General features: G+C 36.6%; 4 protein-coding genes across 5 annotated transcripts; 1 reads left to right on the top strand and 3 right to left on the bottom strand.

The window, feature by feature from the left end:
* Nucleotides 1-2,383: 2,383 nt before the first annotated feature.
* On the bottom strand, nt 2,384-3,703 carry LOC147284520 (salicylic acid-binding protein 2-like). The gene is made up of 3 exons (XM_086245118.1): nt 3,328-3,703; nt 3,095-3,232; nt 2,384-2,990 (listed from the first exon to the last, which is right to left on the bottom strand). The coding sequence occupies exons 1-3, from the start codon at nt 3,697-3,699 to the stop codon at nt 2,712-2,714; spliced, it is 789 nt and encodes a 262-aa protein (XP_086101244.1). The 5' UTR covers nt 3,700-3,703; the 3' UTR covers nt 2,384-2,711.
* Nucleotides 3,704-4,424: 721 nt separating this feature from the next.
* LOC147284519 (meiotically up-regulated protein) lies at nt 4,425-8,205 on the bottom strand. 2 transcript variants are annotated; one of them, XM_086244430.1, is made up of 8 exons: nt 8,100-8,203; nt 7,961-8,058; nt 7,822-7,858; nt 7,222-7,307; nt 6,634-6,729; nt 6,248-6,413; nt 5,985-6,150; nt 4,425-4,944 (listed from the first exon to the last, which is right to left on the bottom strand). In XM_086244430.1, exons 2-8 carry the CDS (start codon nt 7,991-7,993, stop codon nt 4,869-4,871), a joined length of 660 nt encoding a protein of 219 aa, XP_086100556.1. In that variant the 5' UTR covers nt 7,994-8,058; nt 8,100-8,203; the 3' UTR covers nt 4,425-4,868. The 2 variants fall into 2 exon arrangements, with proteins under 2 accessions (XP_086100556.1, XP_086100557.1); XM_086244431.1 differs by having other exon boundaries at nt 4,868-5,004; nt 8,100-8,205.
* A 9,567-nt stretch (nt 8,206-17,772) lies between these two features.
* On the top strand, nt 17,773-19,569 carry LOC147284518 (uncharacterized). Its single transcript, XM_086244416.1, has 2 exons — nt 17,773-17,870; nt 18,076-19,569. Exon 2 carries the CDS (start codon nt 18,110-18,112, stop codon nt 19,196-19,198), a length of 1,089 nt encoding a protein of 362 aa, XP_086100542.1. The 5' UTR covers nt 17,773-17,870; nt 18,076-18,109; the 3' UTR covers nt 19,199-19,569.
* Nucleotides 19,570-22,692: 3,123 nt separating this feature from the next.
* On the bottom strand, nt 22,693-25,144 carry LOC147284517 (L-ascorbate oxidase homolog). The gene is made up of 8 exons (XM_086243307.1): nt 24,998-25,144; nt 24,731-24,840; nt 24,336-24,606; nt 24,078-24,177; nt 23,633-23,978; nt 23,179-23,544; nt 22,989-23,067; nt 22,693-22,890 (listed from the first exon to the last, which is right to left on the bottom strand). The coding sequence occupies exons 1-8, from the start codon at nt 25,142-25,144 to the stop codon at nt 22,693-22,695; spliced, it is 1,617 nt and encodes a 538-aa protein (XP_086099433.1).
* Nucleotides 25,145-26,934: the final 1,790 nt, after the last annotated feature.

Here is a 26,934-nt window from a genome sequence, read left to right as displayed (position 1 = left end):
TCCCCTGCGCCGAGCCGATCCGAACCGGGATGACCGTGGAAAGATGGTCACTCAATCCCTTGAAAGATCATCGGTTCGGCTCGGACCGAACATGATGGGCCCGGCGTGGAAACTCGGTCTGAGCTGGCAGGGGAAATGCTGACCAGTGATGATGTGGAGGTCAAAGTTTGACCACTGAGAGTCAACTCCGAGATGGATGTTGATCAGCCACGTGTCGAGCCGTGATTGGCTGTTCGGATCTATGTGGATTTTCCCACAAACATATAACAGTCAGCAGATTGTTATTTCAATAAATGAGATTCTATGAGTAATAAGTAAGGATTGTTATTTCAATGCATCATTGCTTGCATAACTTGCCGTTATCTGTTTGTGATGAACTTCAATATTTTGTCTGATTCAAATAGGACAAACCACGTTTTCATTATCTCCATACTATTATAATATACAGGCAACCACAAAATACATGTGATATTTCGCTCCTCGATCGTATGTGCCAATAAAATGGGAAATAGCTAGTTAATTCTTTTTTGTTTTACAATTTTAATTTTTAAAATTATTAATATTATTTATTGATGTTAATAATTTTTTTTCATGCCAAAAAAGCTAAAAGGATAGGATCTAATTAATCCTGTTGATTAGTGTAAGGGTAGGATCTAACTGTCACATGAGTTGGTATTTTTAAAGTTAGTGTAAGAGTTGATATCTCTAGTATTACGTATACTCTTCTTAAAATTAATAAGAGCATTCTTCTTTGCAGTTCCGTCTATACATTATATATATATATATATATATTGATATATGACTAGCTAAAACAAGGTAGCTGCTAGGCCATAAAAACCCAGAGTGATACTTGTTTAACAAATCCAATTGCATCTAAAGGTTTTAAGTATCATATATGGGTCCAATCATATTCACATTTAGGCACAGTAAGAAACATTGAGATTTTTTATTTAATATTCACATATAGGCACAGGAAGAAGCCATGAGATTCTTTATTCGACCACCTCTCTGAGTATGTTTTTTAATTTCTTTTTTTCTTCACTAGTATTTAAAAGAATTAATACTAAAATAAATTTTATAAAGAAATAAGGAAGAACTTTATAATATTTCAGTAATTTTATAAAATAATTTGTGAATGTTGTATGTTCTAAATAACATAAAAATATAAAGTCGGTAAACTAATACAATGCCATATACCATGTGGTGGCTGCCGATCGCAGAGCACCAGAAATTCAAAGAAGCAAAAAAGCTTTGAGCACCTTCCACAATCCCTTTCAAAAAAGAGATCCACCACCCCTGGTTTAATTAATTTCCATCATCTAATCATCATTGTTCTTCATTATTGTTGTTTGAAGTCGTGGCTAAAAGAGTTGTGCCCGAATCATATATGTTATTGGACACCGACAACCAACATATACATGTCCTGTCAAGTGTCAACAGCAATAAAAGCAGATGCAATAATCACACGTTTAATTTTCTTGTCAAGGATCACCCTCCTCCGTTGAAATTTACTGTCGCTACAGAAGCACACTGCTGTTGTAGGAACACCCACATGGTCTGCTCGGCCTATGGCTGGCTCCATTTATAGCATATGGGTTTATCTTTTTCATTCATTAAACAATAATACTATATTTACAAAATTTGTTCACTAAATTGACTTATTAAATGATATATGTGGTTCAAATTTAAATAAAATAAAATACTACCATATAATTTGGTGAACAAATTAAAGTTAATTAGTATAAATGTCCTCTTTATTAGAAAAAATATTGTTTTTTTTTTTTTGTGTGTACCTAATAGAAAAAAGTCACATGAATGCAACAATTTTATGAGTAATTTCACATTTGGTTTACTTGATATCCGTTATGTTCCGTGTTGGTCTACGAATTTTTTTTGGTGTTATATTTATTCACGAACTATTTGATGTTTGTCACCTTAGTCCAATTTATCAAAATACCCCAAACGGACGTCAATTTTGATCACGTGTCCCGCACATGGAGGGACAAATTGATGATTTCATGTCCCCACCATCAACCAACCTCTCTCTCTCTCTCTGGGGAAGGAGGTGACGGCGTATAGAGAGAGGGAGGGAGGGAGAGGGAGGGTAGAGACTCGATGGTGGGGCCAGCAGGCCAATGGCCGGAGAAGGAAGGGAGGTGGGGTGGCGATGGTCGGTGGTGGGAAGGTTGGTGGTTGGGACATGAAATCACCAATTTGCCCTTCTATGTGCAGGGCACATGATCAATATTGAGTCCTTTTGGGGTATTTTGATGGATTTGACCAACGTAGCAAACGTACGTTAGTTCGTGAATGAATATGACACACAAAAAATTCGTGGACCAGCACGGAACAATGGATAATAAGTGGGCTGAATGTGAAATTTTCTCACAATTCTATTTAGCGGTTCTCCTTGATACCCAAAGTCTTACGATGAACCCTAAGTTTGTACATGCCTGACGGAATTTTGGTTGCTTTATTAAAAGTGGCTAACATTCATTAACATCAACATCAATATTAAGCTGATGACTAGTTATTAAAAAAGAAAAAGGAAATTTCCCAACCATATATGGTTTAGAAATATCTGAAGAATTCTCTCCCTACAAATCCAAAAGATTCGGGTATGTATTCTGCAACGAATCCATGACTGAATTTCTGGTCTCCAATAATATCATTTCAGAGTACTGCTAAATCTTATATATCTGTTAGCATTACTATATTTTCTCAGCCACTTCACATAAGCATTGGCAAAGCTCTTTGGGCTTTGAGAGCATGACCATATGGGCAGCTCCTTTAACCACCATCACTTCTGCAGTTGGACCATTCTCAATCATCCACCTCTGGAAGTCTTCCTTCATTACCTCATCTTCTTCGCACACCACAAAAACACTATTCACTGACCCGAATTTCGCTTCTGTTAGCAGGCACTCTTTGCTCAATTCCTCCAAGAACAACCCAGATGGCCTTATCAACATTTTGGCTAATTCCAGGTCCTGCATGCAAATGATACCAGTACACATCACTAAAATATAACTGTTGTTACTTATTAGCCATTTTGTCATTATAAATTAAAGTTGCAAAAGTCAACAGTACTAGCCTCTGGTTTGCAGTTCTGGTACAACTTGGCTGCCATATATTGTGGACCAAAGAAAACAGAGGTTAATGGATTTTCCAAGCTTTGCCCAAATGTAAACTGGCAGTCCAATAAGGAGTCCACTGGGGTCCTCTTCAAGTACTTTGTTTTCCATCACAAAGAAAGAAAGATCAAAATAAGCATTTCTGAAGCAGATAAAGTATACAACTATAAATACAATTAGAAATTTTCTTTACTTCTTGTATGAGAAATCCTGATGGAGACTTGTAATGAGGCAAATAGGCTGTGACAAAAACTGCAACCAAAATCTTCTGAGGAAAGCTCTCCATGGCCAGAGATATAGCAAGGCCACCATAGCTATGGCCAACCAATATGACCCTTTCTGTCTCATCATGATCATGAATAGAAGCCATGAAGTCCATCAAGGGCTGGACATAGTCCCAAATGGAAGTGACCTCCTCTAGTTGCTTGGAATTGACCCCACCACCACCAAGGTCCAGAGCAGTGACGCGGTGACCGGCCTGCCGGAGTAGAGCAACAAGCTTGTACCAGCACCATGCTCCATGGCAAGTTCCATGAACCAAAACAAAGTGTTTTGCATTCCCCATTGGCTGTCTCTCTTCTTGGCTTTCTTTGGCAGGTTATGAAGTAGGTATATAAAGCACGAGGATAAATGAGACAAACAGACACCAAAGGATATGTGGTCGCTCCATTTCCTCATTTGTCAAATGTATTGTCCATTTTTTTTCACTAGGAATGCCAATTGTGTGAGATAAGGGACATTTGCTACATATTGGAACTTGATTTATTAATGGATTAGTTGTCCCTTTCTTTCAAAATGATTTGTCAAAGGACACGCAATTATCCCACATGCAGAGTTTGAAAGTCACGCTGCAATTTTTTATGAAGCTAGTTTAGTATTGTTGTGACTTTCAAAACAAGTGGTGATAGAGTCGGACTCTAATGCGGATGAACAGTAAATAAACATAAATACGAGCGTTAACATGATTCGGACACAGTATCGACATATCATCAACTAAGTGCAACACATCTCAATTTAGTGTGTCGACACTGTATCCGCACTATATCAATGCTCACATTCATGCTTATTTATTGTTCATCCGCGTTAAAGACAGCCTCAATGGTGATAAATGACGCCAGCAATAATCCGCATTAAAGCCTGCCGCAGTGGTGATAAATGCCGCCAACAATAATCACAAAGGTTGCGGGCCACAATCACATTGACGAGACGCAAGGGGTCTGGATCACACTAAGATTTGACATCTCAAAGTTCAAACTTGAAAAGTACCTATCCATGCTCAGTGACGAAGCAAAGCCATAATATTGCCATACAATATGCATCAATTCAGTATTATACACAACAGTGGGCGGGCCAGAAAGGTAAAGATAAATGGGGAAAAAAATGAAGAATATTTACAAAGATGAACGATTATAGCAATCTACGCACTTAGAATTCATTCTTTACAGAAAATCGAACCTCAACTACATCCGCAGCTTTTCTTTGCATAAGGTTACCAACTTAACAAATGCATGCACCTCTCGAGTCATTACGAGACTAAAACTACATATCCCTTATTGTATACAACATGTGAGACACACACATGGTGTCTCACAAGTCACATGACCATATTTGTGTCTCACATGTTATATACAACCAAGGATAGGTAAGTTCCTCTCGTCATTATGAACATAAGAGTTGATTTACTTTCAGAAGCAGATTAGAAAGGCGGTATTTATAGCTCCCAAACTCCGACAATCAGCTAAGCATGGTTGGATGGCCAGTCTGCAGCATCCTCTTGATCATGTCCATCCCAAATGCAGAATCCGAGGAACTGACCAATGTCATCACAATATAAACTCAGCAGTCTAATCATGAGCGTCAGAGAAATTTCCTAAACAACAATAACATTGACCACAACAACAACTTCTTGTTAAGAAAACAAGAGCAACATGTTAGGCAGACTCAGATTTTACTTATCTAACCACAAGGACATAAGTCTGAATTTGTTTGTTGTACATGGACAGAAGCTCGTCAATTTTTAAAAGTTGAACAAAGTACCAAGGATACAGACCTAGGTCTTGCCTATTTACTAACTAGACACTAGAATGCCAATCTAATGTTACACAAGCATGCTGGTTTTGGTAGGTAGAGCATGTGTAAACTGGTACAACGAAGTCACCTACATCGTACATATGTCATAATAAATTAGATCTTTTGGACCCTCCAAATAGAGGGGGGTGGGGGGGTGTTCAACAGGATAGGCTCTACATCAGGCATGAAGCTTTAGAACTTGTAGTTTGGCAAGAAATTTATAAATAAAACACACATTATGTATGTGCATGTGTCTGCAAGCATGTGTGAGCATACAGACATGACAAAATACAAACCAACCAAGCATCCTGAAGTGAATACAACCCCAATTAGTGAAGCAAGCTATTTCCCATACTAGGCAAACTACCATACCATGAACAAAAACTTTAAAATACTTAGATAACCTAGGAAGAATTAAGTAACATAAGGGAATTGAAAGAAAAATAAATTCTTAGTACGTATATTGAATTAACATAACATTCTATTTGCACAAAGATAAATAATTACAGCTTTTTAGCAGCAAGGCATTTCCTAGTAAAAATCATGTATTTCAATTGATGACATCAGAAAACCACCAAAACCTTACTTTGCCTTGACAAAAGCTACAAAGAGAATTACATTATGTAAGTTCAACAACTATTATTAGTGTCTCATAAATCATTTCCTTTACCTCACCTTTAAAGATCCTTGAAAATTATGATTTTTTTTTCTTCACTTAAAGACAAGATATAAGCTAAATGTACCCTGTTTGGAAAATTTCTGATTAAAAGGAGAACCAACCTTGGGATAGTAATTTCACAGGGAAAAGAGACTGCACCCTCAATATTCGGTATGGGGGGAACATGGTCTTTCTTCTCATTCACAAATTTTATTATCTGAAACAAAACCTCATGAAGAGATGCTTCAAGTGCTGCTCTGCGAGCATTTCTCTCCTCCAATGCACTCTCTGCAGTCATAGGTTGAACAAAATAAAAGGGTCAGCATGCCTACTAGAAAGTAGAGCATCACAAAATATGTAATTCAGTGCAAAATAGTAATTGCACCTTCAGGATCAACTGCAACTTTGGGATGATGAGATTTGCTAGAATGTGCTTTTGGGTGTTGGGCCACATTCAAATTGACATACCACTGTTCCCAGTATAGGCGTTCTGTTTTGTTAGTGAACCAGGATGGCTGTTTGGTTTTTACTTCAAAGAAAGACAAGCAGATCTGCATCACAGATCATAATCATGGAAGTGAATTAGAAAATATTATTCAAAAAATATTGACAATGATGAAAAGCTTTAATTGAACAAGGAGAGAATATATCAGGACAAATTTTTGGATGTGAAGTCGAACAGGTGACTAACTGAAAAAATTATCAGTTCTAGCATAAGTAAATTCTACCAGCAAATAATATAATTACTCAAGGACAATGACAAGGACAAACCTGACTTTTCTTGTTTGGGTGCTTCTCTACCCAACTGATGAATTGCTCAATCTTCTCATCTATTTTCTTTTCAAGTTCCATATCTCCGCATTGCACCTTTACAGAAAGGAGGTTTAAACAGAATAATCACACATATCACAGGCAAAGATCAGAACATGTAAACTTCATTCAATCCCACATTTAGGTATGATTTAGAATACGGCACCATTCAATCATCGAGAGTCATCTCAAAAAAAATTTACACAGGACAAGAAATTTGATGCCACAATTATTAGGCAAACAAACAAAAATGATGAACCTCATCATTTCCTGTTGAGGGGTTATTAAGATTACAACAGAATTTGCGGTTGGCATTTGGCAGTGCCTTCAAATTAAGCATGCAAGTAAATGCATAATTCAATTGGGAAGTCAATGCACATCATTCAGTCAAAGGAAAAAGCCATGCAATAATACAATATTGATCCATATAAATTGTTCTTACATATCTAATGAGCAGGGGAGAATGAAAAGAAAAAATCGTTCAAAGTAACTGTTGTTAACTAACATGCACCTAACCAGGGAAACAAATCTTCAATATAAAACACTTACATATGTAATTTCAAAAAGTTCCAAATCAATGTCTTTGGGCCGCACAAGACCTAAAGCCCGATGAAACACAATTGTGTGAAGTATGCCTGCACTCATTTTCAAAGTTCGGTAAGTTCAGGTGAAAAACAAATAAAATCATCCTGCATTGAGCACAGGAACACACTATCCTATACAATTAGGAAACGACCAATCACAATCTTTCACATACAAAACTCAATTCCTTGAGGAATTGTTCTTTGATTGTAGTTTAATTCGATAGTTAATAATTTACGTTTAAAAAAAAATCCAATCATCTTTAGCGCCATTACAAACATAGCTTTTCACAGTATACATTTGCATTGTTCGAAATCAGTGTTACACAAAAATTGAAAAACCAATGCAAACCCAACCAAAATTGAAAAAAATTCCACGCTCCCCGATTTAAACAAAGCTTATCTTACATTCTCTGTCACACCTAAAAACACGAAATTTAGCTGAATTGTTTCAAACAAGCTCTGTGTGTGGTACAAGTTTTAATCTTCGGAGTTATTCATTGGTAAAATTGATTCGCAAACTAGGATGTAAATTATATAGAGGCATAAAATTGAATCGGTAACTTACAGCGAAGAACTTCCCGTATCTCAAAGTGCTCGACTTCCTGAAAACCAGTGAAAAGTTTAAATTATCAAATAATACTTGAAATTTTTTAGAGAATGAGAGAGTGAAGAAGAAGAAGAAGACGACGAAGAGAGAAGGTTACCAATTCATTGAGTTGGCAAACTTCACAATTCATGGTGCGGTGGTGGGGGTGATAGCGAATTGGAGTTTCAGAGTGATTACGAAACCCTAGCTTTCTTCTTTTTTTTTTTTTTTGGCCAAGAGAAACCCTAGCTTTCTTCGAGACGATGAAAGTGGGTGTTTCAGAGCGCGATTGGTGTCGTTGGCGGTGACTAAACGCTTTCGATCGGAGGAGTGTTCAACTTGAAGTGATCAAGTCTACCAGTGAAAGAATTGCAATGCTTATTTTAGATTTGGGCCTTCTTATTTTGGGCCCTTTGGGCTTTTCATATGGGCTTTGTGAGAAGATGTGTAGAACTGTAGAACCATTTTATGTTAACTCTTTAGTAGTTTGAAGTTGGCGGAATAAACTTTTATTTTATTCACGACTAAAAAATAATCTTATTTTATTATTTTACGAGTAACGAAAAAAGTAGATTCAGTTCATCCAAATGAATACTAAGACCTAGAGTTGTTGAAAAAACAATTCTATAAAGGCTACAAATACACAAAATTAGTGAAAACAATGTAAGATATTAGACACAGACAAAGCGCATATTGAGAGACTAATATTTATTTAATTAACCGAAAAAAAACTGAATGTTAATATATGTGTTAGTTTTTCTTTGTTGTTGACAATTAGGAGAAGATTTCAAAGAGTAGTGTCAACATCAGATATAAAGTTCGAAAATAATCAAAATTAATAAAGAGATGGAAGTAGAGGAAGAAATTAAACCAACCATACTTGTCATATTCTTCAATTTTGTGCCTCCATTATATATATATAGTTGAAAGTGATACAACCTCAATCTTGTTATCCACAAAGTCTTCCAATGATAGAATAATTAAAGCAATGTAGTGTTGTGGGAAAAGGAGATGTACTATCATGTACGTAGCATTGCAAACAACAGTTTCCAGCTTTAAATAATTGTATCAAGAAGGGTATGCATTAACAACATATATATTTTCTTGATGAATATATTATAACATTGACAAGCTGAAGGTGAATGACTAGAGGCACCATATATTTTTTTCAAATTTTTAGTTACCAACTCATACGACAAATTACATGACATGTTTTTATTTATTGCAAATAAGTATATATGTAACTAAATGAGATTTAAAGTGATCCAAATATGAACAAATAAATTATTATCACTTTAGCTAGAATTTATAAAGTAATTTGTAGTGGTGCCGACAGGGTTAATTAGTTTAGAGTACTGATGCGGAGGACCTAAAACCCATTACTTAATTAATTTGGCAAGTCTCAATCGGTCTTGCATTAGGTGAGAGTGAGACTAAAAGAACACATTAATTATTAATATAAATTGTTTATATTATTGTTAGACTGTACATTTAGACGATTAATTAGAGTAATAATTTTACATCAACGTAAATTTCGTGTTACCCAACGTGGTAAGAGAATGTTATTCTATTATCATATATACTAATTAAATTGGTCACTAGTTGCTTGGATTTATTATAGTATTCAAATATATATCTGATGCTGCCAAGCTAGTGAAATCCACAACTTGAGGCTCAAGTTTCAAGGGTGTTTGGTGCTTAATTTCTCTTATGATCAGTAGATATATACAATGTTATCTGAGTAGCAACAACTTGCATGCTAGGACGGCTTTAGATGTCCAGGCAGGTTTCCACTGTTGTGAATCGATTTGAGAGCTTCAATATCTAGCTATCTGGTAGTGGTGGTTTGTGGGAGTTGTTGGAGTGTACCTAACCATTAATCACAGATGGAAAACATATATATTAATTAATATTATATACACACTATAGTGTAGGCCAAATCAGTTAATCACGCAATCAAACTGTGTTTTAGCGTTTTGTATTTCTTTGTATAATATGATAATTAACAAAATATTCAGTCTTAATTAATTCAATATGGGATTCAGTTCAGCCAATCTGTGTTCCATAAAAGTTAATGAACCTGGTTACAGGGCTCCATCCATCTGTCAATTTCAGTACAGAATAATTCAGATCTTTAGCCTTATACCACCACGTATATACTTAATCAATTCGACTATTTTCTCAATTAACTAGTTCGATTCTAACTTCAATATCTTCAACTCTAATAATAATTTGAGCTCTTCACTATTAAAAAAATATTTAAAGTTATTAACTGTTCAAAATAAATATATGTCAAAATTATAGAATTAGTAAGACCATGATGGAGATATATATATAGAAATTTGTTATTATGCAGACATTAGTTATATACACTATTTAATCGACGAATTTACTATTTTTTATTTATTCAATTTGTTCGTATAAATTATTTCGTTTAATCAGTTTGCATGTAATAATTGAACAGTAACCAATCTCGTATATGGACATAAGAATCCTATATATTATCCGTAGCTAGGGATATGTCAGTGAGAAATTCTCTCCGAGCACCTAGCTCTGGCTTCTATGCTCATTGTGATCATGAGTCACTCCGCTGTTGCAAGTTCCTCTGATATCCAATAAGCACAAACCCACATGCATGCAAAGCTTTGTGGCAAGGGACATGATCTATGCTCCTTCTGCACCCATGGATTTTGTCCATTCTAGCTAGCTTTTGTCAGGTTTGAATACTAGCTGCTAGCTATACCCTCCCTTGGGTTTTGCTGACAGCCTGACAATAACCTAGCTAGCTAGCATACCTATTTTCGTATATTTTGGTGTATTATTTTCAAGGGTGGGGGGCCCATAGGAGGGGAATGTTAGGATTAAGAACCATCCATTTTTCTCCTTTCAAGAATTTTGTCAACCTTTTCTCTCTCTAGCTCCCTGCTCCCCCCCTAAAATTCTATGATGTGCAATACGAAATACAAAATGTTCTTGATTGGCTTCATGAACAGCTTGGAAAGAGGTATAAGTGAGGATCCCAAGAGAGTGTGCAAACAAACCCTAATGACAAAATGTTCTTTAAGTGACACATGTTGTAGATTTTGGTGAATAATCCAAGGGGACAAATGTTTCTGTGTTTGTAAGATTGATTTGGAACGTCATGGGCCCTTGATAGAGTATAAGGTTAGGAAGGGACTAGTACTCAATTATAAGGTTAGTGTAATCCACGTGAAATGCATCGGGTCCACAATGTATGACCAAGAATATTTAATGTACGAGCAGCATTCTTTTTCTTTGATGTTACTAGCTTTTCTCTTTTGTCTTTTTCCATAGCGATCGATGTTCCTAGCTATTTGTGAAAATAATGTAAAGCAATATATAGTAGCTAGCTCAGTATATAATAATATGATAGGGCCGATAGGCTTAAATATTTATGGATAAGGTTAGTGTAATCTATCAAGCTATTTAATGGATGAGGTTTCAGTTTTTTATTTATCCAATTGTTGATACCTTTTTTTTTTTTTTTGGGCCAAGAATTGTTAATACCTTTTCAACCAAGCAAAACAACAAGTCGTAGAAATGAAAATGACAAAACCTAAATGACGTTTAGGTTGTTGTTCATGACATAGGCTTAAGCTTGGGCTGAGAAGGCACAAGAGACGTGCAGATGTATCTATAGGCCGAAAAATGGGTCTAGTGGACAGGGCGAGACTCAAACATGGGTTCGAGACTCAAAGGACCAAAACCCAACTATGGATCTTTTGACCAATGGGCCAAGGCCGGGGAGGCTTGGTGAATAAGAAATGCGATGATATGTTAGCCTTGATTTGGAAACGAGTGGTAGCCTGTGAAGGATCATGGACTCAATGCTCATGGGTTGAGTCCAGGTGATAGCCTCGATACTATAAGGACGTGAAGGATCATGGGCTAGGCAAGACTAAGGATAGCTTCAGCACCGGTAAAAGGTCGAATCTTAAGGATTCAAGCTTGGGGCTTTGACATAAGGGAACCTCAGAGGCCTACCTCAGGGACGCCCCGGGAGAGGAGCCGCTCTAGATGTGACCTGCTATCATCCTAGAATCGCACTTGGGACCCAAGCAAGGGGTCCCAGGAAGTGAGGTCTGTGGGCAACTAGGGTGGAATAAATGGCCTTCTTGGATAAAAGTCCTAGCCTGTGCAGGAGTCAGCCTAGTGGAAGATGTGTTCTACTTGGACATGCAGTCATGACTCACAAGGAAAGTCAAAAGGCGGCGACTTGTGTGGCAAGTTATGTAGAACCCTAGTTCGACAAGGATAAGGAAACCCTTGACGATAATCACTATAAATAAGAGATGCTAGCCTTCATGTGAGATAGACAACTTAAAGCTCTCAATCCTACTCGGAAATAAGATGTGATTACTGACTTGAATATCAAAAGGTCCTTAGCCAGTACTACACTGGTGTTCCCTTACGCTCAGTGTTCGTTGTTTTAGTGTGCATGATAGAATTAAGGAGACTGATGTATTCACTTACGTGAACCTTAACGTGGAGGTTAGAGGTTAAGGCTAACTGCGTTAAGAATTTTGCACATCAACACCAATGGTATTGGAAGAGGAGCTAGCTTCGAACTTGAAATATTGGATATAAAGCAAACACTCATAATCAGTAGATCAACCAAATTAACTATGTACTAAGTAAATCCAACAAAAAGAATACCATACAACAACAATTTTGAACAATATATATATTGGTACATGCAAGCTGCTTGAATGCTTTTGAGAGAGAGAGAGAGAGAGAGAGAGAGAGAGAGAGTCACTTTAATCGAAAAAGGAAGAAAGGTGAGGAGCCCTAGAAAAAGCTGCATTGCCGCATAAGGAGAGGACATTAGTCGGGGTTGATCTATTTAGAATGTGGAATTCTATCACATCCCTTATTCCCATCCCTTGCATATATTATTCTCATTTCATATGTTATATCCACCCACAACATAGCTTCAATTGGACTCTCATAATTTTGTGGATACATCATTCATATTCTATTTTATTTTCCCTCTCTTTATAGTGAGATCATAATTCTACTCATTAGGAATATCCCATTCAAGGATGTTCTACGTACTAACTACATAGCTATGGATTTAGTAGTATTTTAGTATTTCTCTTCATCTTAATTAAATATATCGTAAGTTTGAACAAAGTCATTCTTCATTTGATTATTGAAAGAAGTTCTATATGTTGGTGAACAACACCTGGAATTCATAACTTAAAATAAGAGTCATCTGTCTTTGAGTCAAACTCATAAGGTGTGTACACTAATTCTTCATAAGTTGGGCTAATTCACCAAGTGTTGTTGCATCTCTAAACTTTACATTGAAAACTTCAAGTATTAAAATCACTAAAACAAGAAGCCCGTCAAGCAATTTAGAATTTAGATTATATGGTATTATATATATACATCACAAATTATCTATGTAGGATGTTTGTTCTTTAACTAAAGAACAAACATGGGTATTTCTATGACATTTTGTCATTTTTAGGTCATATTTTATAGGGTTCAACATGTTAGGGTATAAGGTTCTATATTTTAGGGTATAGAGTTATTATTTGAAGTTATATTTTAGGTTTTAACTCTCAAGTTTTAGGCGGTAGGGTTCAACACGTTAGGGTATATGGTTCTATATTTTAGGGTATAGAGTTATTGTTCGAGATTATATTTTAAGTTTTAACTCTCGAGTTTTGGGTGGTTGGGAGTGAAAATCTAAATTTTAACCAAGGAACGAGAATTCAAAATCATGAGAGTTAAAACCTAGAAATATATCTTGATTGATGATTTATACCCTAAATAATTAATTCCTTCCAAGTATATTTAAAATCAAATGATGAAAAAAAAGCTATAAAACATATGTGTCCTTTCTTCAATTAGTTAAAAACGTCAAGAATTTCTGATATATATATACATGTCACTTCGGGTATGAGATCTTACATTTAGGCTTATTTGTGAGATCTTTTCATGGGGTCTACTTTACATTGTATTTCGATAATCGGAACCGTCTATTTTTTTTTTGTCTCCATTGAATGATCGTGTTTATAAAAAATTTGATTATATAACAAATTATTTGACCGTTGACTTAATGATTATCATTTCAAGTATTTATCGAAAATATTTTATTCATCTATTTATTTAATCAAAGTTTAATAGCTTAATAATTTTTGATTTGCTTAATTTTTTTATAAAAAGGATCTTTGAATATAGATTTTAAAATTAAATAATTTAAATTATTAAAATATAATGTGAAGTGGGCCGGATCCCACTTGAAACTCCATATATATATATATATATATTTTTTTTTAAGTGATTAATAATATAATAAGATGGGCTTAAATTTTGACGGAGATTCGGCGCGAAAACGAATCTTGGATTGCACAGAAGAGAAAGCAGCTGACAGGGACTGAGCAGTGAGAGAGAGTAATAGTGTGCCCGAGGATCGAGGGACGACTGCCCCACTCAGCCAAGCCAACATAGACGGCGACCATGATTCATTGCCCGGACTGCCCGGACTGCCCGCGCTGCCCACCATCAATGTGTATATCAATGTCATAGAGATATAAGACGCTCATCTCATGTGTCGTTTTCTGCTGCCCTTGGCAGATAAAAAAGCATGTCGGTCTGGTCGTCTGATTAAGTCTCGCGCTCCGGACGGCACGCGCGGTCAGGTACGTAGACTGTACTAACATCACCATCCATTCACCAATAATTTCCTCACTTTCTACTTTAGAGAGAGAGAGAGACTGAGAGCCTATCCAATAATCTATTTCCATTTGTTTTGATGAACCCAACCCACTATTACCGGCAAAACCAACATGGGTTTTCTTTTTTCATGGTTGCTTTTGCTTTCCTTTTTCCTTCACATTTCGTTTTCGATCTTCAACAGCAGCACCAAAGTGAATGTGTGTGTGTGTGTGTCTCTCTCGATCTCTGCAGTTTTGGGTTAACCCAATTGCATTCAATTGGGTTGAATGTGCATGATCCAATTGTAATGCTTTGTTCAAAGATGAAAGCTGACTCATTCTGGCTTTGATGTACCTCCTATTCTCTCATCAGTTACCTCAACCAATTCAAAAGTGTTGCAATATTTTGCTTTACCATGCACAACCTTTACTAACTCTATATATCTTCAATTTCTTTGGCACAACCATAATTAATATGAATTAATGTACTTCAAAATATGATAATTATTTTTTTTTGCCAAGAAAAATATGTTAATTAATTAATTAAATTCATCATTTAGTAAATAAATTTGGTGATACGGTGAGTATGTAGCAGTTAGTGCTACTACATCGTGCTTCTTATAAAATTCAACAGTATTTTATGATTAAATTCACATGTTTCCTATCAAATGATTCATAAAGGTAATTGCGAATGACTTGACAGAATGTGAATTGAAGAACTCCAAGAAGTTTTAAAAAATGAAAGCTAATATATATATGTTATACAAATTGAAAGCATTCACTTCTTCTAGTACGTTTAAATGAACCTAGTATTGGGGTTTATTAGTTTAATCTATGTTGGCCCTACCCGCTAACTAATCCATTCAATTGCTTCATGGAGTCAAATGAATTAGACTTGATTTACTCATGTGGACCTTTTAATGAATAATTAATTAACAGTGGAAATTACCAAGAAATCAGTAATTACCCATAATTTGTCTCTATATTATATATCTTATAACTTAAGGGATAAGATTTACCCTTCATGATCAACAATCTTCAAACCAAGATGGTGATTGAAAAATGGTTCCACAAATCTCAGACATGTAGACCCCGCCAGACCCAATCTATTTTAAGTCACTCTTTTATATATTCCTTCCATATTTTCAATTCAATTCGTTTCCATTAACACGCGGTACGTTTAAAGTAATTTGTATTCAGACCACAAATTCATAGAAGGTAGCTAGCTTGTTCACACAATCATGTAATTTACTGCATAATTGGTCCACATAAACCTAAACAGTGATTCAATGAGCAGCTAGCTAGCTAACTGATAATTAAGGGTTACATCAACTTGATTAATGTGCAATTTGTCTTATGCATGCCCATGTAATTAGGTGGCACAGTGTCAATTGCACGCCTAATAAGCAACGTACCTAGCACACCATTCAGTATGGACACGACCAAGGTCCATGAGCTTTTGGGAAATTTCGTACTTATTTTCCTTGAATGTGAACCATTGATCTGAATGAGTAGGCTGGTCAATCAAGACTGTACCAATCTCTGAAAATTCCATGAACATGTTTCAAGACTCATAGGTGATCGAGCTAAGTGAGATCAGGTCATGCACATGTGTTTAATACCTTATTATGTCATATGGGTGTTTTTTTTTTTTTTTTTGATAGATATGTTATATGGGATTGTGTTAGGTAGAACGGGACACCATCCCTAATGCATAGGGCTTATCACTTAAGCGCCTGCTTTGAATGAAATTTGTTTTTTTTTTTTAAATTACAAACGATGGCACGAATTTATTATCTACCACTTCTCTATCCAATGCCACTTGAATTAAAGTTTATGGGCATTCTGAATGAGTTTATCCTTCTTCATTTACCACAGTTCATCCATTTGTTCCCTTCACGAATTCTATTTCTTCTACATGTCGATGAAGACTAATTTTAATTTTACTCAATCATTTATGTGTGTTTTTATGTAATTGACAGACCTTGATTGGTATGAATCTTATAGCACATCGTAATTATCAATACTTTAGAATTGTTTCACACATGTATGGTTGACTGACACAAAAAAAAATTAATGATGAATTTTTAAAATCCAAATGAAATGTGCTCATCATGCAAGTACTTGACGCTAGCTAGACAACAAACCACACGTTTGAATTATTAGTTTAGGTTTAAATTAAAATGACCCAATTGGGTTAAAAAGAACACGATGGATATGATCATATATGATCTGGGCTCAAGCTGCATGGTCTTTAATGGGTAGTGTATGTGTGGGTGTGGGGAAGGCAAAATTGAAGCCATAAGTTTCGGGGCAGTGGCTTTATAGTTGGTGTAGGGACATTAATCAATATTGGTTTTACACGTAGTTCCATGTGATTAGCCAACACATCGTAATAATGATGGTTCTCCAACAGCATCTTCAGGAAGGAAACACAAAAGCTCCCCCACACACACAACAAAGATTATTCTTTTAGCAAAACTTGATTGCTATTATCATTATATATATTTATTCATATATATATATTCTCTCTTCAATTCTCTACTCCCCCACTTCCAGCCATATAAAAGTTCCAGTACTAATTTTATAATGCCTTTGCCAAAGCAAATCGTTTCTTGATGCAATACAATTCAAAAGCGCTTCTTGCACTAAGCCCCCCCCCCCCCCCCCCCCCCCCCACATTGACAAAAATTGAGACTCATTTAATTACAAAGAAAATTTGGGTTTTTGCTCATTTTATGTTTAGAAACATGGTGCAAACTGAGTCTTAATTAATTTGCAATTTAGCACTAGCCACTAGCTAATTAATTAAGTAGCTAACTAGCTAGTGTGATTAATTTCTGCTTGTTATTTTGGCTAGACAAAGAGCTAGCTAGCTGCATGGAGAATACAAAAGAGAAAAGGTGGTTTTAATCATAAATTTTAATGTTCTTTCTGAGTACTGTTATTGGAATCATTAGGGAAATAATGCAGTCTTGTCAAAATTATATATTTTTTCATAAGAGGAAAGTTTGGATGATATTAGAAGGGTATATACGGTAGACTTAGAATTGGAGAAAAGACCATTTACTTCCCTCCAAAAACCACCCACAACTGAATTCCAAATCCACCAAATTATAATACCGGCCACTTTGGGTTATTTATTTTTAGATTCAGTATAAAGTTGCCATATGCATTCTTTCTTCCACATGCATTAGACCTCTATATATATATATATATATATATATTAAAGCTTCTCCTCCACTACCAATTCCTCCATTCTTTTACACCCCTCAGAATATATTTGGCCAACAAAGGCCTAGCTAGCTACAACAACTCAAGTCTTAAGTCTTAAATCACAAGGCAAGCCAAATTTATTTGAAATTATTCCACCTCATGAATCTTCTCTCTTACACATATATATTAGGCTATTAGCTAGATCACACATTCACTAAATACACAAAACAAAAACCACTTTCTTTTGCTGCTTTTCTCTAACTAGCTCCACTCACTCAAAAAGATTCATCTTTTATTTGCTTTTTCTCTTTGTTTTTTTGGATTGTTGTAGATCTCAACAAAGAGAAGATCATCAAAAAATTAAGATGATCCAAGAACTGTTCGGAGGTACTGCAGGCCTTAATAATATAGCAGCAGCAGGAGGAGGAGAGAGGAAAATCTCGTCCATTCATGGAACTACTTCTTCTTCTCCTTCTCTTTCTTCTTCACCATCTCCTTCTTCTTCAACAACAACAACTACTACTACAACCGCCACCACCAACGCCGCAACAGCGACTAATTCGGAGAACTTGAGATGCCCGAGATGCGATTCTGCCAACACAAAGTTCTGCTACTACAACAACTACAACCTCACTCAGCCCCGCCACTTCTGCAAGACCTGCCGCCGGTATTGGACCAAGGGTGGGGCCCTCCGGAACGTCCCAATCGGCGGCGGGTGCCGGAAAAACAAGAGCGTCACTGTGTCAACATCTGTAGCCGGCAAGGCGGTGGTGGCCGGGAAGTTGAAAACGGTGGCGTCGGATATTGGAAGGTTAGGGTTTGGCGGCGGCGGGGGGTTCGATCACGAGGTCCAAGGGAGCCCAATACTGTGGGGTTCTCCTCAGAATTCCCATTTGCTAGCCTTACTAAGAGCCAGCACTCAAAACCCTAACCCTACTAACGCTAATATCAATCCACTATGTAATTCATCTGTGAAAGAAGAGGGGGGTATGAATATTGGGTCCCACATGTTGACCGAGTCAACAGCAACAGCAGCACCTGAAAATGGTGGAATGACCAATCGAACCCTGGGTTTCGATTTTCCACTAAGCCTGCAGCAGGCAAATCCTTCGCTTGGTCTGTGCAGTTCTTTCTGGAGAAACAACAGCAACAACTTAAGCAATCAAAACCAGCCTCCACACCACCAACAACAACAAAATGGTAATTTCATGGTTGGTCAAGAGGTCCAAAGCAGTGGAATTCAAGAGCTATTTCAGAGACTAAGATCATCATCACCAGCTACTACTTATTATTCTGATGTTCATCATTCAGCAGGAGTTCTTGCATCATCATCTTCTATACCTTCAATTTTGGAGTCGGTGCCGGCTGTCGGTGGTCATGAAATGGGTTACTGGAATAATCCGGCGGCATTCACGTGGTCTGATCTTCCAACAACCAACGGTGCTTACCCTTAATTAAGATTATCCTTACAATTAATTAAGCTTTTTTTTTTCTTTGTGTAGCTAGCTAGCTAGCTAGGGTGTTTTTTTTTTTTCTTTTTTTATTTAATTTATTTTTCCAGTTATGTTTGTGTGGGGTGTAATATTACTAGCATGGCTTTATAGCACCAGTAGCTAGGTTTCATTCTCTTTGATTTTTTTTTTTGTGTGGTGAATTCTCTTTAATTTCTTCTCTCTATCTGTATGTGTGTTTTAAGGTGTAAAGGAAATGAGGGTGTACCAATTAAGGACCAGGAAATTAATTAAAACTTTTGTTCTTAAATTTGTTTATGTATATTTCTTGATGTTATCACATCATTTGGGATAAAATACAATGGGTTCTGCTTAGATGCCTGATTAAAGGTGTTGGATTCAACCTTTTGAGGAGGGTAATATATTGAGCAGTTTAAGAATAATCTTAGTCAAGGGAATTAAATGTAACATTTTTTTGGGTACCTCTAACTACTTAATTTAGAATGTCTTGGTTGAGTAAATTAAAAACTATATATTAAGTTGGGGATGGATGAGGGTGGTGGTGGAGGGCACATGAAGATTGAGTTATGTGTTTGGTTATGATCGAGAAAGTGATGAATGAAGAAGTAATAAAGCAGCAGCAGCAGCAGCCTTTGGAAAGATGAGTTTTGCCTCTCTAGCTTATACAGCAATTTGATTCTTACACAGTACGTACTATTCCGTCAGAGCTGGATTCCCTTCTAGCTTGCCACCTGCAACAAAGCAGCCTTAAATTAAAACTGGCCAGTGTGTGTCTGCAGCTCAGCTCTGGCCTTATAGATTTATGCCCCTTAATTTGGGTGCCCAACCCAAACACTAAGCCCACCCACCACCATATATCATCTCTCTCTCTCTCTCTCTCTCTCTCTCTCTCTCTCTCTCTCTCTCTCACACACACACACATCATATGTATATGTTGCCTTCTTTTGTATATTAAGCATGCATCCTTTCGAGGCGTAAAGTCTGTCTATATCAGATTCAGTTCTAATGTTTACAAATTTGACTGTTTAGTCAGTGAAGTACCTATGAGGCTATATATAAATGTTTTAATCCAGCAGGCAATTGTGATAGGAGAGTAAAAAATTGATGTAACGGGTGTATATATTAGGTATAACCTAATTGATAATGAGACCTAAGGAAAAAATTAGAAAGTACTTGTTCTAAATTGAGGCTTTTGATCAGGTGATAAGAGCAATAAAAATTTTATGCAACAGATGTATATATTTAAGAACGGCCTGATTAAAAATGAGGTGTAAAGCAAAAATTAGAAATATTTTATTCTAAATTGAGGTTTTCTTTTTGTTTAGGAAATTAGGATCATTACTTTTTCTTTTTCACTTGCTCTTTTCTAAAAGTGTTAGAATAAAACACTTATTCTAAAATGAGGCATTTTTTATGTTTTGGGCCATTTTTTTCTTTTTATTTGGGCTCCTAAAATGTATGTATAATGAAAATTCTAAAATGAGGCCTTTGCTAGTCTTGGGCTTGGGCCAATCCTGTATACACTCATTGTATTTGTATCTATTAGGAGTGGTATCGGTTTAGTTACCGAACCGAAATGGCACACCGATCACCGACCAACCACAGGTGGTATGGCTAGCTTTGCCAACGACATCGATACCGACAAGGTCGGTTTCAGTAGTTACCAGTTCGGCGAGGTTGGTTTCGGTGGCTGGGACTTCATCATCTTGTCTCTGCGACTCCAACTCCAGCACCTCCAGTTAATGGCTTGCTGCAACTCCAACTCTGCATGGCATCGGTCCGACCACTCAGACTCGGAGCTTTTCTTGCGACTCAGAACCTTGCGCAGTTCACCTCACCCGCGCCCAAGCGCTACTATCGCACCCAATCCTCTGAGCTTCGTCACTGCCAAGCCCTAGCTCATCGTCCACCTTTAGGGAAGAAGAAGAAAAAGTAGCAGGAGAAGAAGAAGAAGAAGAAGCATATCGGTCGATATCAGTAGGTATTGCGGTTTCAATATCCCATACCGGGTTCGATACCGACCTTTGTCGATCGGTATGAATAACCAACAGAGAACCGAGATCACACCGAAACTGAAAATACTGAGCCAACCGATCGGTTCGGATCGATCGATTTCTCGGTGTTTCGGTTCAAAATCCTACCCCTAGTATCTATCATCACGTAAAACACTCGCTATAAATAAGTTTTTTTCAAAATGAGTAGTACTAGAAGCACCAACTTTAATTTTGAAGTATAGAAATTAACAAAATTCAAAAATTGAGCCTAAAGTTAATTTCTCTTATGTATATTTGAAATGGAGAATGAAAATTATATATATGTATATATCAAGCCCATTCAGGCGTGGACATCCGCAAGTTAATTCACACCCAGTGCCTAGCGCTCGGTGCAGCGCTCAACCGTTGTACTAAGAGCTTGGCTACAAGTTTGCACGTTCGCTCGTCCGCACCTGATCGAATTTGTATATATATAATCCTACAATTGGATAAGATGGAGATCATTTTTTGAATATGCATGAATTGAATAAGTTGAAGCAAAGAGTACTAATTAAACTTAAGAATCTTAAGTTTTGGAAAGAAAAAAAGCACAACTAAAAGAATTTTTTTTGGGTACACTAAAAGAAATTTTCTTGGTATAGCCTTGGATTGCTCTCTTCAATCTGGCGTTCTATGCACATATTTATGGTTAGATCACCGAGTTTACTATGATGAGTTCCAACTCATGGTGGAGTAGTACTGTCAACTCCTGCTCATCGATCTTGGACATTAATTTAAGGATCTCAATGTTGCTATATATTTATCTCAACTAGCTCTAAGGCATAGTCTACTTTGTGTGTGTGTGCAGTGTACGCGCGTCTTGGGTGTCTTGATCACATTGGCAATTGGAGCATCCAATTCATAAGACAAATAATACTGTATTTGATTGCTTAATATAAAGGATAAATAATAAATATTTGGCATATATAACAAACAATCTTGAAGACATTTCCTTTAAGTTTCCGAGCAACCAAACAGGACATCATATTTTGTTTTTTCTTAGTAAAAATTTCTATAATGCTTTGTTTCTTCAGAGCAGCATGTGGTTAACTGTAAATGAGTTTTTGGGTCATATTCATGTAGACATGTTAGAACTGGAATGCAATTTCCAATGACTAATTGAAGCCAATCTTCTAAGCCTCATTTTTTGACTTATTGTATAAGCAGCATAACAGAGAACAAAACACATTGTACTAGAAATGAACATGTAAGACAAATCTTCATAGGAATATTAATTGTGCAGGTTAGCAAGAAATCTAACACAAAGACACATAAACACATCTTATTTCCCTCACCCCTAAGCCTGCAGTTTCCCCATTCTTTTTTTGACAGTCACACCCTCGTAACTGAAACTTAATTAACAACCACTAAATAAAAAATAATAATAATGAAGGAACACAGAAAGTTACACCAAATTTTGAAGACTAAACAATAATTTTCCTATCAGTGCTTTTTGGCCTTGCCACAAAGTATTGCATTTAGAGGCATCTCATTCTCAGTAAACTGGCTGTGTTCATTGTTCCAAACTCTGACATACAATTGCTGCCCCAGATACCTCCTTGACCAGATTGCAGACCTCAAGTTCCACATACCCTTGTTGTCCAAAGACACCAATACAGCACTCCAACCATATGGATATACCTGTCAAATTTCACATACCAAGCCACATTTCAATAACAGAAACAATTACTTGAACAATAAGATCCAGAAACTCTGCATTCAAGTTGCTTTCAATTTACCTGAACTGTGTGTCTTGGTACAGCATCTACCAAATTGTAGCGCCTCCTCATATCTGGGACCCACTTACCAGATCCATAACTGCATATTTGAAGGCCAAAAGTATAGGCAAATGATTAAAATTGAGTAATATTTTTAAGCAGTATTTTGTTGTACATATATGCATATGATAATTTGTACATAGAGGCCTACCCAACAATGTAGAAGCTATATCCATCAAGATGCCAAGATTGAACTGAGGACTCGGTGTTCTGGAAGATGATTTCGGCAAAGTCATGAAGGGTGGTTCCAATGACAGAGGCGCCAAGTACTGCAGGGCCTGGAGTAGGTGTGTCCTTGATTGTGCTTAAGTTAAACACACCAGGGATGTTCAGCCAGTCAGCCAGCTTCAATGGGGTCTCGGGATCAACGTACGAGACACTATTTACGGCATACCGAAGCTTGCCACCAATCTTGGCAGCAGTATTGGCCAGAAGAAGTGTCCTCACAACTTTAATGGTACCATAGTGGAATGACCCCTGAGGGTTAGGCCTGGCTGCATTTGCTGTCAAATTCAATCTACCCCAAAAAAAAAAAAAAGAAGGAAATTAATTAGATGATTAGCAAAGTGGACATATAAGGCTCAACATGACAATTTGATCACTACCTGATGGTCCTGGCTTGCTTCATAGACCAGTGAAGGTGATAGGTTGGACCAATTGGCAATGTCCCTGAAGCAGGGGTGCTAGAACCAGCATAACGAAGAATTCCGGTAGTTTTGAGAATAGGCTTTGTGAATCGGGTGGAGGCAACAATGAAATAATCCTTGACTGAACCGTGAAACGTAACCAAAACAGCTACAGATTGGCCAACATGAATGTCAATCGATTCGTACACCTCTTGCAAGGTATGAGCTCCTTCAACCTCAACAAGTGTCATTGTGTGGCCTTGAATCCTGAAGTTAATTGAAGTTGATATTCCCACATTTGAAATCCTGAACTTGTAGAGCTTTCCTGAAAGAACCCCAACTAAACTTTGAGTACAAAATCTTCAAAAAAATGATCATTATGGCATTTATACAAACACTTTTGAAGAGGTATCAGAATGGTTACCTTTTTCACCAGTGAAAGTAGCACCTTTATGAAGCCCATTGATAAGAATACCATCAGGAAGAGGAAGAGGAATGCCATTGTCCAATTTTTTCTGTAATACCTGAAAACATAAAGCGCATATATCAGAATATGCTTCTTGATATAATAGTCTCGCCGCAATGACACATATTGACAGTCTAATAACATAATATGTCAAACACTTAACAAAATTAAAGGAACAGAAATGAGAGGATGTATGATATTGAATTAGTTGCAGACCTGGTGGCTGCTCTTGTACCAATCACCAACAAGGAGGGTGAAGTCTTCGATGGGCATAGGGTATGGGACTGCAATGACAGACCTGTGTGCAATATTGAAACCCCCAAAACCCCCAGCAGCTCTATGCATTTTGGTGGAAGGGAAGTAGTTGAAGGTTCCAATCTGATCTTTGCATTGAAACTTGTAAGTCCACTTCGAGTGTGGAGGAATTGGGCAATTGGTTCCAAGCACTCCATCTTGCCATGTGGTCTTTCTCTGTTTGATCCCATTCCTAATTAATCATTTTCAACAATAAGTTCAGAAAACCAGTTAGGCCTATGAGGAACTATATATATACAACAGTTTCTAGATTTACATGTATGACATAACAACTCCCAACAAATTAAAGTACTAACCATGTGATGAGGAAGGGTTCATCCAACTTATTAATGACATTAATGATTATGTTGTCATTAGTGACGGCGTCAATTGTTGGTCCAGGAAATTGACCGTTAATAAGGATACCCTGCAAAATTGATTGATTAACTAGCAGTTGTAGATTAAGCACAAGCAATACATAATACAGAATTGGATAATAGCAATACGTTAATCAATCCTGTTAAATGGATCACATTTTTAGACCACATTATACGGTATAAGAGTCAGAAAGCTAGGATATGAACCTGTTGAGGAGTACCCAATGGAGAAATGGGTCCGTACGTAACTTTCCATGTATAATATCTATATGCGTCCTCTGCATTGATGATACATAAAGAAGTGAAGCAAACCAAAGTTCCGAGAAAAAAATGCAGGAACATGGTTGGCCTCATAGTGTTCCTTGTTCAAATATAAGAGGAAGATGTAACTATGTAATGAAGTGTGTACTGGGAAATAGTGTACGGTTGAGTTGAAGAAATGCACATCATGGAGGCCTTATATAAATGCATGGAAGCAGAGACATGAAGATACAGGCAATGCCAGAGTGGTGGATGTGGATCGATGCGAGGACCGAGCCAAAATCGGAAGTTCATTTGCGGCGCACTTCATGTTCACCAGTCAGCTAGCTAGTTGCATACTTGCATATGCTACTCATTCACAACTCATTTGAATTGAATGAATTTGACTAGTAACATAGATAAATTTCTTGAGTTTTGCAAAACCGACCAATGAATTGAATTAAATTGAATTAATGATAGTGAAAATGTAATGTGTACGTGAGTCAGTGAGTGCGAATGGATTCGTCGGTGGCGGGAAGGAAATTAAGATGTAAGCAAGCAATAGCGGGAGCAGCGCAGCCCAGAATGGATCCTTCTTAATTACTATATCGGATTTAATTATTAATTAATTTTATTTTTACGCGGAGAGAGGGATGAGAATTAATGCAGCATATACTGATATACCATCATCTATATCATATATTTGTTGACTCAATGAGTTTTGCTGACTCGAATACTCGAGATTTAAATGAGGCTTAGATCTCTCACATAATCACGATATTGATGGGAAAAAGGCAAAGCGAAGACATTAATGGAAGGGCAGTCTGGTCCAATTAATTAATTTCATCATTATCAGCTAATCACATCTCTTCTCTGAGCTGGATTTTTTTTCAATTTTCGCGCACTATACTAATTCCTTAGACCAATCAAAGACAGAATTCACGCCGGCCTAAGAAATTTTGATGAGATTTGATAATAGGCCTCCTTTAATTTGGTCATTGACAGTTAACTACTGTCTTAACTTACGTACCCTTCTTCTAATTAAGGTGCAGTTAAGTTGAGCTTCTTGATCAGCCGCGTAAAACCAACTAACACGCTGTTGCTAACTTTTTATTTGGGTCCCTTCATAAATTTGTTTCCAAAGTTCTAAACCCCAAGTTAATTATATGATTAATTTCTTCATAAGTTTTGATTTGGCTGTACAGCAATTCTATTTTTTTTTTTTTTTCCAGAAAGAAGGTTAGTCTAAGTCTTATCACTCATATATGTAGAGGGATAATTGCTCCCATAGACAACTTTATGGTACACAACTTGATCAACATTATCATGTAAATCACATTAATTAGCTAGTAAACCAGTGACAAGTTATATATGTACCAAATAACTATTAATTATAATAATTCCATTGTTTTATTCCAAGAAAGTGAAATATAGTAGCTCATCAGTTAGCTCGGTTTGCATTAAGTTGTGACTTGTGAGCAACCGCGCGATCGATTGTGTGGAGGGCCATTATGGCTTACTTCCTACCTCCATGATGTTTTTTTATGGCATAAGTCGATCTATTCGATCAATAAATTTAGGCTAAATGCATGCCTTTGATAAAAAAATAAAATAAAAACTATTAATTATAATAATTAATGTAATGTTGAAACTCATTTAAACTCTTACAGTCTAGTGATTAGCATTAGCATGTAACTCCCTTCGAATATAAGTATATAACATATTCATTAATGTGTTTTAAAAAATGTCATTATACTAGCATCACATACAGTTTGGAATAATGCTATACTTACCACATTCTTATACCACATATTTATACCATCTGACGTGTCATTACTTTATTGGACAATGTTTTTCTTTTTCTTTTTGGGTTTTTATTTTTATTTTTTAGTATCCAATATATG

Source organism: Dryas octopetala, chromosome 5 (genome assembly GCF_963921425.1).
Source record: "Dryas octopetala chromosome 5, drDryOcto1.1, whole genome shotgun sequence".
Taxonomy (NCBI): Eukaryota; Viridiplantae; Streptophyta; class Magnoliopsida; order Rosales; family Rosaceae; genus Dryas; species Dryas octopetala.
This window is presented reverse-complemented; position numbering and strand designations above follow the sequence as displayed.

Coding starts and splice junctions, on each gene's coding strand:
- LOC147284520 (XM_086245118.1), bottom strand. CDS start 3,699: ATGGGGAATGCAAAACACTTTGTTTTGGTTCATGGAACTTGCCATGGA. Junction 3,233..3,327: donor CAGGATTTCTCATACAAGAA/GTAAAGAAAATT, acceptor TGGAAAACAAAG/TACTTGAAGAGGACCCCAGT. Junction 2,991..3,094: donor ACCAGAACTGCAAACCAGAG/GCTAGTACTGTT, acceptor ATTTGCATGCAG/GACCTGGAATTAGCCAAAAT.
- LOC147284519 (XM_086244430.1), bottom strand. CDS start 7,993: ATGAATTGTGAAGTTTGCCAACTCAATGAATTG. Junction 7,308..7,821: donor GATACGGGAAGTTCTTCGCT/GTAAGTTACCGA, acceptor AAATGAGTGCAG/GCATACTTCACACAATTGTG. Junction 6,151..6,247: donor AGTTGCAGTTGATCCTGAAG/GTGCAATTACTA, acceptor CTATGACTGCAG/AGAGTGCATTGGAGGAGAGA.
- LOC147284518 (XM_086244416.1), top strand. CDS start 18,110: ATGATCCAAGAACTGTTCGGAGGTACTGCAGGCCTTAATAATATAGCA.
- LOC147284517 (XM_086243307.1), bottom strand. CDS start 25,144: ATGAGGCCAACCATGTTCCTGCATTTTTTTCTCGGAACTTTGGTTTGC. Junction 24,607..24,730: donor GAACCCTTCCTCATCACATG/GTTAGTACTTTA, acceptor ATGATTAATTAG/GAATGGGATCAAACAGAGAA. Junction 23,545..23,632: donor AAGCAAGCCAGGACCATCAG/GTAGTGATCAAA, acceptor TTTTTGGGGTAG/ATTGAATTTGACAGCAAATG.